Source organism: Ochlerotatus camptorhynchus, unplaced genomic scaffold (genome assembly GCF_037179485.1).
Source record: "Ochlerotatus camptorhynchus isolate MF236.1 unplaced genomic scaffold, CSIRO-AGI_Acam_v1.1 ptg000209l, whole genome shotgun sequence".
Lineage (NCBI taxonomy): Eukaryota > Metazoa > Arthropoda > Insecta > Diptera > Culicidae > Ochlerotatus > Ochlerotatus camptorhynchus.
In genome coordinates, this window is record NW_027040699.1 from 748,489 (window position 1) to 769,288 (window position 20,800).

Below are 20,800 nucleotides of genomic sequence, written 5' to 3' on the forward strand. Positions count from 1 at the left end.
TCATGGGTTTTAAACTTACCCGAAAGTCTGGACGTCCCTGAAGTTATTATGACTGCTTTAAGATCTCTGAGCTACCCTGCTAATCTCTAGACCTACCAGATGCGTGATAATGTTTGCACCATTGAGCAAAATCAAAAAAAAAAATTCTCAAAAATTTCGTTTTCGAGTTTTTTTATTTATTCAAAGGGGGGATGTTTCTCAGATTCTTACACTATGTTAATCATCGATCGAGTTTCCACTTGCTGCAATAACGGCCTACACACGCTTCCGGAATCCACGGCAGGTTCTAATAATGTAGTCTGGATCCATTTCTCTCCAGGTACGGGTCAATGTTTGTCTGAGGCTTGCTGTACTCGGGTGGCGTTTAGAACAGGCCTTGGCCTACATGACGCGCCATATTGAGTAATCCAGCGGATTAAGATCGGGGCTGGATGGCGGCCACATATCCTTCGCCCAGAACGGAAGATGTTCCTGCAACCACTTCTGAGTGCGGTTCGAGGTGTGGCGCGGAGCCCCATCTTGTTGAAATACAACATTTGGCTTCGGACCGTACTGTTCTTTGATCCACGGAAGAACATACTAACTTAAAATCCCGATGTAGACCTCCGTGTTGACCTTGTCGCCTTCTGGAATGATCACCGGGTCCATTTTTTTTGCCATTGGAAGCCACCAATCCAAACACTATAACGCTAGCAGGATGCTTGGTCAGATACACGTTCTTGTGCTCGTCGGCCACGTCTTTTACCGGAAGAGAACTAATATATCGGTCGGTTCTGGAATTTGATACGGGATCGACGGTAAACATGCTCGTCGGTGAACAGGATTACCGGATTTTTTCGCTTAAGGAAGTTCAAGATTTTCTTGCATCGTTCGACTCGTAGCTCCCGGATGCGGTTGGTAATCATGTGAGTTTTTTTTCCGTGCCCTCGACTTCGCCTCGCAATCTTCCTTTACGATTTCCGTGTCGTAAAATCACTGATCCCGTGTTCCTTTGCCATTTTCCTTATTGAACGCACTGGATTCACCCGAATCTTCCTTTTGATAGCAGCGATAACCTTTGGAACCCGAGCTGACCTCGGACAACCTGTGGCCACCTTCGCGGATAGTTGTCCTTTCTTTTCTCGGTCTAAAACCCTTTTGACGGTCCACCGGGACACTCCCACGACGATTGAAATGTCTTTTTGTGACATTTGCGCGTGGGACAAATCACGAATACGCTGCCACTTCGTCATGGTGCAACTGTCAAACTAAGTAAATCATTTTCTTTTATTCACAGCCTACTATGGTATTAGCTATACACGATGTTTCGCGAAAACCCATTAATGGGTATAAAAATACCCATTTCCGCTAAAAGTGCCTCTCCTCATTTAATGGGTAAACTATGGTCTACTCATAAATGGGTAAATGGGTGGTCTGTCAATAAATGGGTTTTTTTTTCACCTATTTTCTTAAATTGTGTTTACCGTAAAATGGGTGAAAAAATACCCATTTTTACAAAGTGAGGATGCAAGCGCTCGTTGAAGTAAAAAACTCTCTAATACATTTAAAATAAATGCAGGTGTTCCGCTCAAATTTTACACGAAACATTATAATACGATATTGGATAATTTGTATTGACTTATCCGTAAGCCTCTCCAACGTTTCGGTTTCTAACATTTTCCGGAGATCGTCTATTTTCGCTAAATATGCTGCGAACAGTAACTGTTTGCATTCCCAAATGAATCGGTGACGGAAATGAGACGATGAAATTTCGAAGTGTTTTTTCACCCATTAGTGGGTAAAAAATATACCCATTTTTCAAACGTGAACGTATTTTTTCACCCATTTTATGATTTCAAAAATCCCCCATTTTTTGACAGCTACATGGTTTGAGAATGGGTATTTTGTACCCATTAATGGGTTTTCATGAAACACCGTGTAGGTAACGTGCATGCGAAGAAAACCAAGGCACATGTGAAACGGGAGCCTTTGGTTTTACGATGGTGCAAACATTATCACGCATACAAGGCATAAAAAGTAACAAGGACTAAGATGTGTTCCTTGGATTACTGAAAAATCCTGTTACCCTAGTTTGAAGTAGTCAGGACTAGGAATCGGTGGTAGATCTTACATCCCGTAACGTACCACGAAAAGGTGATCTACCCACGTTACGGGGTAGGTTGAAGGTTAAATTTGGCAACAACTAACAACGTTTAGCGTCTACCGAAATTATTTTTTTATAAACCCTCAGGATCTCAGTTCAACTGAGGAATGTGCCAACGAGTGTATCTCATTAGGCCTAAATACGTTAGGCATAAGGTCATAGGTGTGTATCTATCTTGCGAGTCTTGGAATTTCTCTAAAGTTTTCACAATTTTCTTCAAGTTTTCTAAACTTCTCTGAAGTTTTTTTTTGTCTTTCCTGAAGATATCTCTGAAGTTCCAATAACTTCCTAAAGATCCTGCAGCTGATGAAGCCACTTTAAATTTCTCGAAGCTTGCCTAAAGTGGCCACAATTTTACAGAAGTTTCCTTGCTATCCCGCAGTCTGTCCATGAAACTTCTTCAAAATCATCGGTATTTCCATTCATTCCTCAGAACTTCATCAAAGTTCCTATAATGTTAGTTAACCACCCTGAAGTTCTCTTATCTATCATGGAGTTCTCACTTTTCTTCTGACGATGTTCCTGACATTGCCTTGAAATTAATAAAACTGCCATAAAAACTTCGCGACGATTTCTGCAGTACCGTGTTTGCTTGTTTTTTTTATCTTTCGGTGAAGTTTCCGACATTTTTCTAGTTTTCTAAATTTCCTAATGTTCTCTAGACTGTCATTATTTGTTGGAACCCTTTGAAGGTTCTCGCTATTTTCCTGAATTTAATGAAACTGCCCAATAGTGCTCAAAATACACCTGAAGTTCTCGGTACTTCGCTGAATCATGAAACTGTCCTGAACTGTCAGAAACCACACGAAGTTACGTAGCTTACCTTAGGATCTTTAAACTCAACTGAAGTTCTTGCAACGGAAGCTTTTGAAGTTTCCTGAATTTAATAGAACTGCTCTAAAGCTCTTGGATCTTCACTGAAGTACTCGAAACTTTCCCAAAATCTATGGAACTGCCTTGAAGCTATCGCAAAAAATCTTAAAATTTCCATGTTGTTCTGAACGTTCTTTGTGAACTGATGGTTTCGGAATTTCCTTTCAACTATTGAAATTTTTCATAAAATTATCAGATCTCACAATTTTTCTAATGCTAATGGAACTAAAATCAAGCTTTCAAAAAAAAAATAAGTTCTTAGAACTTCATTTAAATTACCGAAATTTTTCTGGCGATTACGAGGCTCTTAACTTCTAGACTTTGTTCTTGGAACATCTATTATTAAGAAGTTGATCGAACACACCTAAAGTTCTTGAGGTTTCACAACTTTACCATGAAAATGCCATGAAATTCTCATAACATTTCCAAAGCTCTCTGAGTTTTCCCAAAGATCTTTGAACTTATCTGAAATTTTCTGATGTTTATTATTCCTGGAATGTTAATGATGGTAATGTAACTGTCATGCACATTGTAGTCGAAATACGTATCAGTCATGGATACCAACATTCTCTTTACTCTTTACCCTTCTTGCATTTAATCAGCATGAACCAACTCCAATGCGCTCAAAGGATTGATTTTTGTTAAACACAGCTGGGTCGAGCAGACGCACCAATCTACTCGAAGGTTAAATTTTGTCAGACACAATAAGGTGTAACATCTATTAAGAGACCCAAATACCCATTTGAAGGTTAAATTTGGCAACAACTAACAACGTTTAGCGTCTACGGAAATATTTTTTTATAAGCCCTCAGGATCTTAGTTCAACTGTGGAATGTACCAACAAGTGTACCTTATTACGCCTAAATACGTTAGGCATACGGACGTTAGGCATAAGATCTTTGGTGTGTATTAGGGAACGCTTGCGAAAAAAGACTAGGGAGCGAAACGGATTCGAAACTCAAATGTCATTAGTCAAATACATCAGGTCCACCGTTGTATAAGTGGCAATGCACCCGTGTACTGAATGGGAATTGTGGGTTCGAATCCCACCGGTGCCCTTAGATTTTTTCGCAAATTTTCTCACATACAGTCTGTTATCTATGATATGTGCTTACCTCTCAGTATCTTCTCACTTTCGTATAAACAATATTTCATGTTAAATATCATATAAATCATCAATATTGTATACAAGCTACAAATGTATAAAAATTAAGCAAGGGAAAATGATACGCGATGGTTAGAATTCAGATTTTTTTTCTGTGCGGTTAATTCCCAGTTCAGTGGCCACTTTAAAGCGCTGCCCCCTACAATTAAACTTTAAAATTAACAGCTAATAGACTTCTAAAACTTCCCCACATGCTATTTCAAAACTACCCAAATTCGGGTAGAATCCACCCAGATCGATCAAAACTGAACTTACCCAAAAATGGGTAAACTATGTTGGGAGCAGGGCGTCATAATATCAGCTTCAATCGACCAAATCGATGCGACGAAGAGACTGCTGGCTTTCTTTTTCTGATAAAGTCGAACAGCTTCGCAGCATTCTAGAACCTCAGTCGGCGTGCACAAACAAATGTTCAATCGCTTGTCTCTCTTTCTCCCGTCGCTCCATTGGTCTTCCTTTCAAGCTTCGGTGAAACGGATGAGCGAAAGAGCGCTCGACTTTGATAGTTTTCTCTTTCATGAAACACATCAACAGCGGTTTCATGACGTATATGACGGAAAATGAAATAACACATTTAAAGCATTTCTCACGTGAAAACACATGAAGATTACACGTAATATTTTTAATTTATCTTCCATCCATATATTTATCTAAAAAAAATTATCAAAAACGGGACATAACGCATTTTAAACAAATTGAAAGAGCGGTGATAGAGTGTTTGTGAAAGGGGATTGAAAGCCATAATGAGGTTCGTTTGACAAGAAAATCGACGTTAGTTACATTGAAAGCGATGGGCAAAGCAACGACGAGAAGTTCCACAGCCAGCCTTTCCTTCAAAGCGTGCTTTTTTTTCACTATCATTTCTTGCTGATAGTCTAGATAGGCGTTATAGAAATGAAGCGTCGAACACGTATGTATGAGAGAAAAAAAACACGAGTTCATTTTAGAGCTTCGAAAATGTAGAGCCCTGGTTGGGAGTGACAATCCGATCGACTTTGTTCATTTGTCAACTTGTCACTCCCAACATAGTGTACCCATTTTTTGATAGATTCACTTTTGACCGATCTGGGTGGATTCTACCCAAATTTGGATAGTTTTGAAATAGCGTGCATATCAAGAAAGACCCAAAGAGTCAACTTAAAAGTAAGACAACCTTTAAATTAATCGCCAATCGAGGGCACGTAACGCAAAGCAGGAGCCAGAAGGAATTGCAAAAAAAAAAACTTGAACAACAAACGATCAAAGCAAGCGGGAGAAAAATCCGGTCCCCCCAGGAGCAACTCGCAGCCGACTACCGACCAGAACACCGCCGTTGTTGGTGCATGCAAAAAAGCGCAGCCCGAAACAGCAGATAAACCATAAAAATCTGAAAACGTGTCGAAAAATAAAACTGCAAATAAAATGTTGCACTTTTCCACGCAAAGATTTCCCCGTTCGTCTTTAGCGTAGGTCCTAGCCACTATTCACTACCCCACTCGTCGACGATGTCCCGTGTTTCACTTTCGTCATCGTTCACACAATACGCGCAGCATAGTGTTTTTTTCCCAATCGCCTGCTATGCTTTAGGATTTTCACCCTCTCCTCTGGGTGCGTCCGTGAGTGGTGAGTGAGGTTAGGTTTGTGTGAGTTCGTTCCACTGAAGAAAGGATGCAGTAAAGGACGAACGGGCGACTGGCTTGTGTCACACTACCACAGTCACAATCGGTGACGTCATCGATTGTGTTCCTTTTTGTGCTCGGAGCTGATTGGCCTGGGTGGTGCTCGCTAGCCACGCCCCCGATCCGAAAGGATACCCTGCTGGATGGCAAGTTGCTAGGGATGCTTTCGCCTGGCAGCGTGCTTGTAGGGGGTTATCACAGCATCAGCAGTAGCCGTGTGTGGCAGGTTTTGAGTTCACGTTATTGAATTAGGCTTATCATTTGATTTTGGCTACGGGAAGCAACCGGTCGCGTGCTGCGTTTTTGTCTGTGTCTCTAGCAGAGTTCCTCCGGAAGTGTCTCGAAAGTTGAGAGAGTTTTGCGGTTTTGCACAAATCTTCGGTGGAAGTGTGTTTTTCCCAGCCCTGGCTGGCACCTGCTGAGCTTTTTTTTCCTCCGGTTCGAAATCGTGACAGGTGTTGAGGAAATTGAAGAATTTTCCGACGTTTAATTGAAGGTTGTTTTGCAACAAATAACAAACTACAGAACGTCGTCGTAGTTGGCGTTGGTTCACGTGAGTGAGTGAGGTTATGTGTTTGAGCTTCTAGCGTGACTTGACGCTGACGTCTTTAAGTAAGCGACGAAGGGCGGCGGAAGATAATCCAATTTGAACCCAGCAGCAAACGTAATAATCTATTCCTGATTCGATAACAGTAACAATGATTTCGATCTGATTGAAACGCGCTCGATGTTAATCGTCGTGGTGTGGTTCCGGGTAGGTCGTATCTTTAAAAAATAATTTTCCGCATGAAACTTGAATTGCGCGAAAAGTGAGTGTTGAAAAGGTGCGAAAAAAAAACATAACAAGTGGGAAGTATTGTGAGGCTCATGAAAAAGGCATGAACCCCCATCGGAGGAGGTGTTGAGCGGTAAACTCATGGATAATAAAAATAAATAACCCAAAATAAAAACGAGCAAAAGCAAAACGTAGTCGGATTGTGTGGTGTACGACGGAACGGTGTTCGGCACAGCACGGCACAAGTGAAAATTAATATTTAATTTCATTTTTGGCACCATCCACCCCTCGGCGGAAAACGAGTAGCTAAAAAAGCATCAGCATTATCGTAATCGAACCACCCCGCGTACGTCAATCGGAAGGAACACAAGCAAAAAAACAACCGCCAAAATTTATCCCCACGAGATGGACTATTCCTACCTGAACCAGGCGGCGGCCGGATTCGATTCCAGCTGCCTCCAGGGTGGTATGGACCCGACGGGGCTCGGCAATATGCCCTGCACCTACGGGGATCTGACGTCGTGTAGTCAGATGTCGCAGGCCGCCTATCGGTACACGGCAGCGGCGGCATCGATGGCCCGTTCGTACAACCCAGTCGGAACGGGAGTTGGACCCGGGAATGTGGGAATGAGCGCGCTGCACCATGCTGCGGCGGCGGCGGCCGGACCCGGCAGCCAGTGCTCGGTGATGGGTGGCAGGACGCATCAGGATGTGCACCGAGCTTCCATGTTTCAGACGTCGATGAATTTGCAGTGTGAGTATTTGAGAACATTTGTTCGATTCTTATTAGACGGTCCAACACTTGAGGATTATATTAGATGTAGAAGAAGATAACCTACTTTCTGAATGTTTGTGTAATGTTTTTTTTTTATATTCACCAGACTAATGCGCTTAATTATCTATATTTAAATGATTATAATCCAAACGATTGCAAAAGCGCATCTAGATTAAATTTTGGGTGTGAGAAAATGATTATGAATTAAATGTTTTTTTTTTAATAATTTATTTCTCTAGCTGAATCCAAAAATTGGCAAGATGTGAAAATTCAATGTTAGCAACGTCAACCTATAAACTGATGCATAGTTTTCATCTGTCATCTGAGCATTAATAAAATCAAATATTACTGGCAATGTGAACTTCCAAGCATGTCAACTTGTTTTTTTTTTCATACATCCTAGGAACTTGTGAGAAACACTACTTACACGTTTGTTAGCAAGATGGTCGTTTTTATACAACATTTCATATGAGGTTACCAAGCCAGGGGCAGCTGGTTCAATTCCTTATCCGGTCCAATGCATTTTTCGCGTTGGAAATTTGCCACTTGTACTTGCCACTTAATATACAAATTCACGTGGTTCTGGCTAGGTTGGTAGAGAAAGCTCTCAATTAATAACCGTTGCGACTATATATTTGGTCAAATGTTAAGAACTTTTACAGGTTATTTGAATTTACAAATATGGTCTAATAATCCGCTACTTGGGGTGATGAGAAACACCTGACTTCGAAGCTCTGTAAAATCTTATTGGAATGTTTATAACGACCACCAGTTTTCTATCACCCCAGGTGGGGTGAAAAAGCATCAGCTTGCTAAAAATATATAAATGTAAGTATTGAAAAATCTAAAGATACATCAACATATGCGTGAATTTGGTATGATTTCATTTGTAAACGATATCGTATCACATCGCACTGACTCAATAGAACTATTGTCATCCTTAAATTTATATACACCATCTCGGCATTTACGAAATAGAAATATATTTGCTACAAATCGTCATCGTACGAATTATGCCAAATTTGGACTCTTGAACCAAATGATGGACACATATAATAAGCACTGCAATAACATTGACTTTACAATGACAAAAACCAAATTAAAGCTATATTTTAATTCCTCGCGTAGCGTCAGCTAGAAGTATTTTTTCGACTTGTTCTCAAGACATATTATAAAAAATATAAACAAAGACTAAATTGTAAAAATAGCACTCAAGACAACAATTGTAAAACGGTCTACACTGATTGACGAAAAATAAATAAATTAATGACAGTTGGGTTGGTTTGTAGAAGCATTAATCAGGTCCAGAATATGCGTCGGTTGCATTGGTACTCAGTACGGAGAACAAGATCGACGGAAAACAAATCAATGAAAAAAACAAGTTTCAATGGTTTGGCTTGTAAAACTGATCTCTAAAAACTGATTGTCATGTCTTGAAATTGGTGGAAATATAGTTTGATATGTTAGTTTAAAACTCTAACACGGCGCATGTGCTATGAATTTTTAAGTAAGGGGCTGTTTATAAACTACCCCTTGCGTAGACAATGCATGGAATGGTACATGCAATTTTTTTTGAAAATGTGTATGAATCGTAGACACTCGCCAAACCCAACCGTCTTCCCTAAAGTTTTGAAACCCAACCAGAGGATGTAAGATTTGCTAACAATAATGTGGGATTTGTCATCGCAGGATTGTAGTGGAATCCGAGCTGTGGACCAATGAAAGAAAATGGAGAAAGAAAATTGTGGAGTGTATTAGTGAGTGAAAGGAATCATGTCGAAAACATAAATAAAAAAAAATTATGCCGACAGGACTCGAACCACGAACCATCAATGCTCTCTCCATTTAATTCCACTTAATTAATTTTGGTATCTATGACAGGAATTAAATGGAAGATAACCTTTTTTGCTGTTTTATTTAAGCATTCTCTAAAAACCCAATTTCATTACTTCATTATGATAGCTACCAAGCCTTTGGGGATTTTCCTTATTAGAGAGTTGATTTAGATTTTTCTCCTTTAGTTTACTTAAATCTTTGTTTTTTATTAGTTAGGTAGGTTCCGATTCAACACATTGTAGTTTCATTTTTATACCTGTGATCTTGACCTAGGGGATGAGTACTTAAGGGGGTTAGATTTTGATAAGTTATTTAGTGGGAATGACGCTGATGAAGACTGTACATTGTTGTCGAAATACGTATCTGTCATGGATACCAAAATTAATTAAGTGGAATTAAATGGGAGATAACCTATTTTTGGTGTTTTGTTTAAGCATTCTGCTAACAACCCAATTTCATTACTTCATTCAATATATAAGTGTTTTTACATTGTTCATGTCTTGGCAATTCAGTATTTTAAACAGGTTTTTTAACCTGCATGTCAGTAAAACAATTGATATCTTAAAACTAAAAACTAAAACTAAATCTTATCTAAGTATAAAGGGAATTAATCGTTGCAATTGAGGATTGTAACGATTTTTGCCGGAAATTATTAATTATTTTGTTGGACATTTGTGCTAAAGTCTCAACATTCGAAAATCTATGTACTTTGGTAGTACTGTACCAGGGAGGCAACTTCAAAATCATCTTCAGAACTTTGTTCTGAATCCTTTGAACAACAAGACCATATTGGCACAGCGTAAAGCATGGCCGGTCTAAAAACTTGTTTAAATATTAGAAGTTTATTCGTCAGGCAAAGTTTGGATTTCCTGTTTATAAAAGGATACAAACATTTTATATATTTGTTACATTTGGCTTGAATGCCCTCAATGTGATCTTTAAAAGTTAATCTTGGTCAAGTATTAATCCAAGATATTTCACTTGGATTGACCAGGAAATTGGAACTCCGTTCATAGTGACTATGTGATTACTACTAGGTTTCAAAAACGAAACTCTAGGCTTATGTGGAATCGTTGGGAGAAATCTTCCATTTTTGTAAATAAGAAGAGAAAATATCTAAACTTTTCTGCAGTCTGCTGCAAATAACACGAATACTTCTTCCTTCATCAGCGAACAAAGATTTGTGGCAACCCTGAGGCAAATCAGGGAGGTCCGAAGTGAAAATGTTATACAATATAGGCCCAAGAATGCTACCCTGAGGAACTCCTGCTCTAACAGGTAGTCGATTAGATTTGGAATTTTGATAATTTACCTGCAGAGTTCTGTCAGTTAAATAATTTTGAACTAATTTCATGATATAAAGTGGAAAATTGCACTTTTTCAATTTAGCAATCAAACCTTCATGCCAAACACAGTCGAATGCTTTTTCTATGTCTAGAATAGCAGCTCCAGTTGAGCAACCTTCAGATTTGTTTGAACGAATTAAATTGGTAACTCTCAAGAGTTGATGAATAGTTGAATGCCCATGGCGAAATCCAAACTGCTCATCTGCAAAAATTGAGTTCGTATTGATGTGAAGCATCATGCTATTCAAAATTATCTTTTCAAAAAGTTTACTTATTGAAGAAAGCAAACTTATTGGACGGTAGCTAGAAGCTTCAGCTGGATTTTTATCCGGCTTCAATATTGGAACAACTTTTGCATTTTTCCATTTATCAGGAAAGGATGCCAAATGGAAACATCTGTTAAATAATTTTACCAAGAAAGACAAGGTACTCTCTGGGAGTTTTTTGATGAGGATATAGAAAATTCCATCATCACCTGGAGCTTCCATATTATGAAACTTTTTAGTTATAGATCTTATTTCGTCCAAATCAGTCCCCCAGGAATCATCAAAAATATTTTCCCGAGAGAAAATTTTCAGATAATCCCGATCAACCTGATTCTCAATAGGACTAGTTTCCAAATTTGTGATCAAAATTGGAATAGGATTTCGCGTTCTTTTTTCAAAATTTTTGTGAGTTTCCAAAAGGGTTTTAAACTCGGGTCTTATTAAGAAACGTTCCTCTGGGCAAAGAATTGCTTTTTAATTTGTTTTTGTAAATCCCGCCAGATAACTTTCATGGCAGGATCGCGTGTTCTTAGATATTGTCTCCTACGGACATTTTTAAGACGGATCAAGAGCTGTAGATCGTCGCCTATTATAATTGAATCGAATTTAACCTCACATTTTGGTACTGAGGCAGCTCTTGCTTCAACTAAAGAAGTAGTCAGATATTCAAGAGCATAATTAATTTCATCGTTGGTTTGCAAAGGAATCTTTGGATCGAAGTTATATTCCATAAATGTTCGATATTGCTCCCAATCAGCTCTATGGTAATTGAAAATAAAGCTGTTTGGATTAGAAATTATTTCTTGGGATATTTCAAAAGCTACTGGAAGGTGATCAGAACTGAAGTCAGCATGGGTAACCAATTGACTACAAAGTCGACATGAATCAGTTAAGGCCAAATCAATAGTTGAGCGATTTCTTGCAGAAGAAAAGCATGTTGGGCTGTTTGGACATTGAATAGTGTAATAACCTGCAAAACAATCATCAAACAGAATTTTACCATTGGAATTGCTTTGAGCATTATTCCATGAGCGGAGTTTTGCATTAAAATCACCAATAACGAAGAATTTAGACCTATGACTGGTAAGTTTCTGAAGGTCACCCTTGAAAAAATTCTTTTGCTGGCCTACGCATTGGAATGGCAAATAGGCAGCTATAAACGTAAGTTGTCCAAATTTTGTTTCAACAGAAACTCCCAAAGTTTCAAAAACTTTGATTTCAAATGAAGAAAGAATTTTATGTTTGATTCGTCTATGAACAATGATGGCAACGCCACAACAGGGTCCATCAAGACGATCATTTCTATAAATGAAATAAATTGCGTCCCTATTAACCTTATAGTCAGGTTTAAGGAACGTTTCAGTTATAACGGTAATATGCACGTTAGAACTCTCAAAAAGTTAAATAGCTCGTCTCCATTATTTTTAAGCGATCAAGTATTCCAATTTAAAATATTTAAGGATTTAAAATCCATTACTGAATTTCAAAGTCATGACAATATTGTTCGCAAATTTTACTCCAGTTTGAATAGCATCAAACATGGAGTTAGATTAAATCATGTCAATTAATGATTTCTGTAAAAAATCAATTTTAGGAGCAGTAATGCTTCCTAAGTCAAAATTTTCAAAATTCACATTAGAATTACGTTGGTTAGTATTTTGATTTCTACCCGTTGCAATAGCAGCATAGGTAGCTCCATTAACTCGCTGAACATTGTTAGCAGCGAGGGGAGTAGGTACAGATGAAACATTTGAAGCAGGGGTGATATTTGTACCTACGGGTACGAATGTAGAATTTGTTCCTCGCTGACCGTTGTTAACAGCAGAGGAATTTGTACCTGGTCGGAAACGTGGAGCGTTTCCTACCTGACGGTTAGAACGAGTTTGTAGGATCGCTTTGCGAGTCTTACATTCCCAAAAATTGGATTTGTGGTTTTCACCACAATTTGAACATTTAAATTTCTTAGGATCTTCCTTCACAGGACAGTCGTCCTTTGCGTGAGAGAAATCACCACAATTCATGCATTTAGCTGGCATGTAGCAATTTTTAGTTCCGTGACCCCATCCCTGGCACTTACGGCACTGAGTGAGGTTTTGGAAATTTCCTCCAGTCTTCCTGAAGTGTTCCCACTTCACTCGGACATGGAGCATAAGGCTAGCTTTTTCTAAGGCCTTAAGGTTGTTTAGTTCACTAGACTTGAAGTGAACTAAATAAAAATCATTAGAAATCCCGTTGCACGGGATTTCATTTTAATTTTGATTACTTGGAGTGGCACAACTCCAAGTAATTTTGCCAGTTCATCTTTGATCTGATCCAGGGATTCACCACTGGGCAGTCCTTTCATGACAACCTTGAACACACGTTCAGTTTTGGTGTCGTAAGTAAAAAATTTGTGCTGCCTCTCAGTAAGATACTTGAGAAGACATTTAAATCCATCCAAGGTTTCAGCCAATACACGGCATTCACCCCGACGTCCAATTTGTAGTGAAAACTTAACTTTCACGAAGTTCAAAAGTTCCATCCGAAGAGCATGGAAATCGGAAGTTGTTATCACAATAGGGGGAATCTTTTCCTTCTTGGCATTAAGGCGGGAAAGTTTACTAGAATTTTTCTTGGATGATGGATCATTCTCATCATCCGTAAGCAAATCAAATTGATTACTCAAATTAATTTCATCAGAAGGGGGATCAAGAGTTTGCCCTTTTCTTTTGCACTTAGGCGCCATTGCGGCAGTAAATTTTTATCCAAATCGACTTCCAAGCAGATTACTATATGAATCTGAAGGATCGAAGAGGGATTTTCCAAATCGATATCCAAGAAGGATTACCTCGGGTAGGGTCCGAACAAGGATCGAAGAGGAATAGAAATTTTACAGGTTGAGCACTGAAAAGTGCTGTTTAAATTTGTTGTAGCTTTAGGTAGTAGTAACACTTCCTTAAGCAATAAGCAAATAGATCCAAGAGAGCAAGAGAGCACGATGCGGACTGAGGCAATATGCTTAATTTTGTAAAACGTTTCGGTCTCCACTTTAAAGATCCTCATACAATAAAATCACTTAACGTTGCTTATGTGAGGTTAATATTAGAATATTGTAGCGTTGTTTGGTCACATTATATGAAAAAAAAAAGCATGAAGAACGAATAGAGTCGATCCAAAAGCAATGTTTATTATATGCACTACATAAGTTAGGTAGGACGGCTTTTCCTCTCCCGTCGTATGAAGCACGTTTCTTGTTGATCAACATTCAAACATTGAAAGAACGTCGGGATTACGCAGATTTCTTTTTTAAGCAATATCATTTCGCAACGCATTGACTCCTTTGATCTATTGTCACCTTCCTAACAATTACGCAATCGACACTTGTTCGCAGTAGATTGCCATCGGACCAATTACGCTAAATTTGGACCTGTAAATCAGATGATGACTGTTTATAATCATCATTGTGAAATGATTGGCCTAAATACAAAATTAAAACAGAAATTAAAAATATATTTCAGAACCCTGCGAAGTCATAGAACATGGTAATATGTAGTCTACGATTTGATTGTATTCGTCAATATAATAATTAATATAAACCGTTAATATTAATAAATATTGATTTTCAATGGTTCAAAATCTCCGGGGCACATTATGCCCCACTTATAGTGGTAAGCTCCATCGAGGATAATACGCAAATCTCGAATTGTCCTCGATTTTGCTAAGCACCATATTATCCTCAATTTTAATCTCGGAGATTAATTTAATATGGCGATTTTGGCATTTTAGAGAAAATCTCGGATTTTCAGAATGAGCTTACCCAAGCAACAAAGCAGTGCCAACATTTCAAAGGAGCGTAATTGCATCTGTAAACAATGGCTTAAGCTCACTTATGAAAATTAATGACACTAGTAGGTAGATGAATGGTTCCTTTAACTGCTAGCATTGTTAATCTGGAGGGGGAGCTTTTTGCCCCTATTTTGGGGACATAATACCACCGCGACCATTGCTTTGATCTATTGTGTTGTATCCTCTTTTTACTTATACCATAACGTAGTGGTAAGCCACTTATGTTTGAGTAACTACCACTACTGTTATAAGCAATTATCCTAACCAGGTAACACATTCCTTATGAAATTTATTACCTGATTGGGATCAGTAGCCCAGATTTCCCAAGGTCTCATCAGACCCTTATCAAGATATCTGCATCGTTTATGAGATAGTGCAACACAGTCACACAGCAAATGTTCAGAGCTTTCACGTTACAAAAGCAACATTTATCTTCATGAAGTTTACCAATGATTTTCAGGTGATATTTACAAGGACAGTGTCCTGTTATCAAACCAGCGTATGTACTCGAATCTTTTTTAGAAAGATTAAGTAATTTTTGCGTTCGGCTTTATAAAATGTTTAGATAGCCGAGAATTTAAGGTACTGGTCCAGTTGTACTGAACATTTGTTTTCCCAGTTTTTAGGCTCCATTTTTAAAGCACAAAAAGAAAGACCAAAAAATGGTTCAGGACCAATGAATTTCGTGGATGACCATATTTTAGCCAATTGATTAGCTTTTTTGTTTCCTTCGATTCCACAAAGACCAGGAACCCAATAATGGTTAACTGTATTTCGAAAGGACAGTTGCTGTAATAGTTTAGTACATTCCCACACCAGTTTTGACGTGTAAGTTTTTAATTTCAAAGCATTTATTGCCGCTTGACTATCTGAACAAATGCAAATATTCGCATTTTTATAGTTCCTTTTTTTTTGCAAATCGTTGCACATTCTAAGATGGCATATATTTCAGCTTGAAATACTGTCCGCCATTTTCCCATGGACACTGAGAAGTTAACCCCCAGGGCCGTAAATACTAGCTCCGACCATATTATCTTGTTTCGAGCCATCTGTATAAACATTACTAATCCACGACCAGAGCTGGTAAATATCACGCCCGTCATGTGACAATGAGAAAACAGGTCCTCTCACTATCACGAGACGAAACTACCTAACATTAGCTTTCTTGTCATTTTCCAATGATCAAGCACTCATGAGAATAATTCTTATGCGGTTTTTACATCTACATTTCTAACTGATTTAGATTAATTCAAGCAAGTAACCGTATGTAATCGGTAGAGTGAATATATGTTTAAGATTTCCTCGGTACAAGTAACGTTAAAAACAATAAATGAGCTAGTAATCACGATGATCACAACACTGTCACGTTTTGTTGTGACGAAAAATTCGATGAGATTTTGAAGAAAATCTCTATCATCGCTTTCTCATCCGATGATAAAGGGTGATACGGTCAAAATTTGGTCAATATAAACTTGACGTATTTCTTTCAATTTTGCATTTAAAAAACCTGAACACCCCTCATTTTGAAGGTGTGTGTGTGTAGAATGTTGCTCCTATTTTGATTTTGGAATTCACTCTTCAGTAGTCAAAATGCCGTCCAAGCAAGAAGAGCAGCGTATCAAAATTTTGCTCGCGCATCGCGAAAATCCGAGCTACTCGCACGCAAAGTTGGCAAAATCGCTAAAAGTTGCCAAATCAACCGTTACAAATGTAATTAAAGTGTTTGGGGAACGTTTGTCGACAGCCAGGAAGTCTGGATCGGGGGGAAATCGAAAACCGGAAGCCGCTGAGACGACAAAGAGAGTTGCCGGTAGTTTCAAGCGAAACCCTAACCTCTCTCTCCGAGATGCCGCAAATAAGCTGGGTGTATCGTCTACAACCGTGCATCGAGCCAAAAAACGAGCCGGACTATCGACTTACAAGAAGGTAGTGACTCCAAATCGCGATGATAAACAAAATACGACGGCCAAAGCGCGATCCCGGAGGCTGTACACGACGATGCTGACGAAGTTTGACTGCGTGGTAATGGACGACGAAACCTACGTCAAAGCCGACTACAAGCAGCTTCCGGGACAGGAGTTTTATACGGCAAAAGGAAGGGGAAAGGTAGCAGATGTTTTCAAGCACATGAAACTGTCAAAGTTCGCAAAGAAATATCTGGTTTGGCAAGCCATCTGTACCTGTGGCTTGAAAAGCAGCATTTTCATAGCTTCCGGGACTGTCAACCAAGAAATTTACGTGAAAGAGTGTTTGAATAAACGTCTGCTGCCTTTCCTGAAGAAACACGGTTGTTCCGTACTGTTTTGGCCGGATTTGGCATCTTGCCATTACGGTAAAAAGGCCATGGAGTGGTACGCCGCCAACAACGTGCAGGTGGTTCCCAAGGACAAGAACCCTCCCAACACGCCAGAGCTCCGCCCAATTGAGAAATACTGGGCTATTGTCAAGCGGAACCTAAAGAAGACCAAAAAAACTGCTAAGGGCGAGCAGCAGTTCAAGGCAAACTGGCTTTCTGCGGCGAAGAAGGTGGACAAGGTGGCTGTACAAAATCTGATGGCAGGGGTCAAGCGTAAGGCCCGGCAATTCGGATTTGGAAAAGCGGAAGCCTAACTGAATATTTTTCCTGAATTTTATACTAATTGAACTTGAAAAAGAAATTTAATTTGATTTTTTAAATAAACGATTTCACCGATTTACACGCGTTTTCCCTTGACCAAATTTTGACCGTATCACCCTTTAGATACAGAAGTATCTCTGTAAATATCGCATGAGATTTTTCATTGAAAATGACATTTGCCAGCCCTGTCCACGACTAATATTCAGTCTTCCTGCATCCCAGTCAACGCGAGTCACATCAGGAACTTGGAAATTATGGTTCAAATAATGTCGCTTTAGCATACAATCTTCGTTCATCAATATTAATGGACTTATCTGAAACTCTTTTACCGTATGCGTGATAATGTTTGCACCATTTAACAATGTCAAAATTAAAAAAAATCTCAAAAATTTCGAGTTTTTTTATTTATTCAAAGGGGGGATGTTTCACAGAGTCTTAAACTATGTTAATCATCGATCGAGTTTCCACTTGCTGCAATTACAGCCGCCACACGCTTCCGGAATGCACGGCAGGTTCTAATAATGTAGTCTGGATTAAGATCGGGGCTGGATGGCGGCCACATATCCTTCGCCCAGAACGGAAAATGCTCCTACAACCACTTCTGAGTGCGGTTCGAGGTGTGGCACGGAGCCCCATCTTGTTGAAATACAACATTTGGCTTCGGACCGTACTGTTCTTTGTTCCACGGAAGAACATACTTACTTAAAATTCCGATGTAGACCTCCGTGTTGACCTTGTCGCCTTCTGGAATGATCACCGGGTCCATTTTTTTTGCCATCGGAAGCCACCAATCCAAACACAATAACGCTAGCAGGATGCTTGGTCAGATACACGTCCTTGTGCTCGTCGGACACGTCTTTTAACGGAAGAGAATTAATATACCGGTCGGTTCTGGAATTGGATACGAGATCGACGGTAAACATGCCCTCACCGGTGAACAGGATTACCGTGCTTAAGGAAGTTCAAGATTTTCTTGCATCGTTCGATTCGTAGCTCCCGAATGCGGTTGGTAATCATATGAGTTTTTTCCGTTCCCTCGACTTCGCCCCCGCAATCTTCCTTTACGATCTTCCGTGCCGTAAAGTCACTGATCCCGTGTTCCTTTGCCATTTTCCTTATTGAACGCACTGGATTCACCCGAATCTTCCTTTTGATAGCAGCGATAACCCTCGGAACCCGAGCGGACCTCGGACGACCTGTGGCCACCTTCGCGGATAGTTGTCCTTTCTTTTCTCGGTCTAAAACCCTTTTGAAGATCCACCGGGACACTCCCACGGCGATTGAAATGTCTTTTTGCGACATTTGCGCATGGGACAAATCACGCATCATGGGACGCTGCCACTTCGTCATGGTGCAACTGTCAAACTAATAGCGAATTCGTTTATTATCGGGGTTGGAACCAGTTCCAACCCAGTGCGAAACCGAACTTTTTGTCAGTGTGAACCTCAACCTGAGCTAGGTTTTAAAAACAAACGAGCAAACTGACGTTTGTCAGAAAACAAACAGACCCAATCTTGATACCCGATCCAGGTTGCAACTGAATAATAAACGAATTCGCTATAAGTAAATCATTTTCATTTATACACAGCCTACTACGGTATGATCTATTGTCCTCTGCAGGCGGGTTCGTATTGGTGCGATTTGCGTGTGTTAGTGAGATGAATTTTTTGTTAGCTGTGAGAATTTTTTTGTTTGCTGTAAAAACTGTCATTCTAAAGTAAAAATAAACGACAAAACGAAAACAAACCCTACGCTTGCACGGTAACAGTCAAATACCCTTTTATAAGTAAAAGTTAACCCATTTTTAATAAAAGTGGCTTTACTCATTAATGAGGAAATGATTTGAACAACAATGAGTTTCTGCTAACAGTAGCTAACAGTTACTACTTAATTGGTATAATAAGACTTACTCATGAATTAGTAGTGCCACTTTTATTGACAATGGGTTCACTTTTACTCATAAATGGTGTTTGATTCTTATCGTGCACATGACAGTATACGCTAGTGTGTGTAAAATTATATTATTAGTTTAGTGTTCGTGAGATCTGTGCATGCAAAGAAAACCAAGGCATTGTATGCACAGGTGAAACGGGAACCCTATTTGTACGATGGTGCAAACATTATCACGCATAGGTAATATTTAGCAATTATCACAAAGCACATTACATTTAAAATTTAACATTCATGACCTAAAATTTAAAATTGAACATTTAACATATTAACATCCATGATTCAACGGTTTTCCATTTTACATTTTCAATTTAAAATTGAAAATTAATATTTTAAATCTACATTTAACATTTAATATTACTTAGAGTTGGGGTTCAATTTCTGTAGTCTTTAGTTTTCTGTAGATCAGCAATAACTTGATTTAAATCTTATTCTTGCAATTAAATCAGTGATGGAAAAGTTTGTGAAAATACTCCATAACTTCGCGAGCTTTTCCCTTGGCGAACTTCGTGAAATATCTCGAACTTTTAACCAGGGGATCTTAATAAAACAATTAGTTTGTACCCTTTTTGCCACAATGCCACCCAGACTGCTTCCGACTTGTGTCTGGCCTAATTTGAGCTTATAGTTGAAGATGCTAATTTCAAATAACAGACTAGAGTGGTAATTTTTATACGATTGATGAGGAGATAAAAGTATAGAGTTGATAGTTCCGTTAGAGTACGGCAGTGTGAAAATTGTATACAGAGAGTAGAAAGCGAGCAAGGACAACTTTTTAGGAAGGTACACATCGGTTTGATCATCTCTCTTTACCAAACTCCCCCGTTGGAGAAGGATGGTGAAGGGGTATTCCCCCCCCGCCCCACTGGCAAAAGAGATGATCGCCGACTCGCTCATGTACCGACGATGTGTTTGAAACAGTTCTATCGATTTTACCGCACTCCAGTTGTTATCTGAAGGAAGGCATCCAGTCGTAGGTTTGGAAATTGCAGCTATTGTTACCTCTACCAAACGAGCATCATCGAATTACGTTTTAAATTCTGCGGATCCCTCCACTAATTTGGTGCTGGTTGAGTCCGACTGGGAATCCTATCGATATCTTGGAATAATTTTTCAGGGCGATCTCCGGAAGTTCATTTTAAATTCAGCGGAATTCACTGAAATTCGCTCATTAAATTTGGAAGTATGGGTGATCTAGTGGAAAGGGTCGTCAGCTGACAATAAGGCGTGAAATTTGTCTCAGTTTGAGATATTTGGAGTCGAGAAGGACTCCGCGAAAACCAAACTTTCGAATTGTCTTAGCTTAGAGAGATCTACGGCCAGGAAATGCCTCCAGAACTCGTTAAGAATGAATAGAACGAATCATCTTCCAGATTCCACGGATCTCTCTCAACTGCTTCGGTGACGAGCTTGACGGGAAATCCAACCGAGATGTTCAACGAATTTTTTGATGCTACATTATTGATCTCTTCAAGGTCATCTGAAATTAAGCAGAATCCACTGAAATTCCACTCATCCCATTTGAAAGTCAGTTCAATCTAGTTGAAAATGTTAATTGCCTCAATGTCAAT

At 39.2% G+C, this 20,800-nt stretch overlaps 1 protein-coding gene across 1 annotated transcript in view; it reads left to right on the top strand.

The window, feature by feature from the left end:
- Positions 1–7,019: 7,019 nt before the first annotated feature.
- The window catches only part of LOC135703174 (paired mesoderm homeobox protein 2B-like), a 119,001-nt gene continuing 105,220 nt past the window's right edge, over positions 7,020–20,800 (top strand). Inside the window, exon 1 of the mRNA XM_065224296.1 lies at positions 7,020–7,368. Coding sequence (XP_065080368.1) covers positions 7,020–7,368 — 349 coding nt within the window. The remainder of the gene's footprint in view (positions 7,369–20,800) is intronic.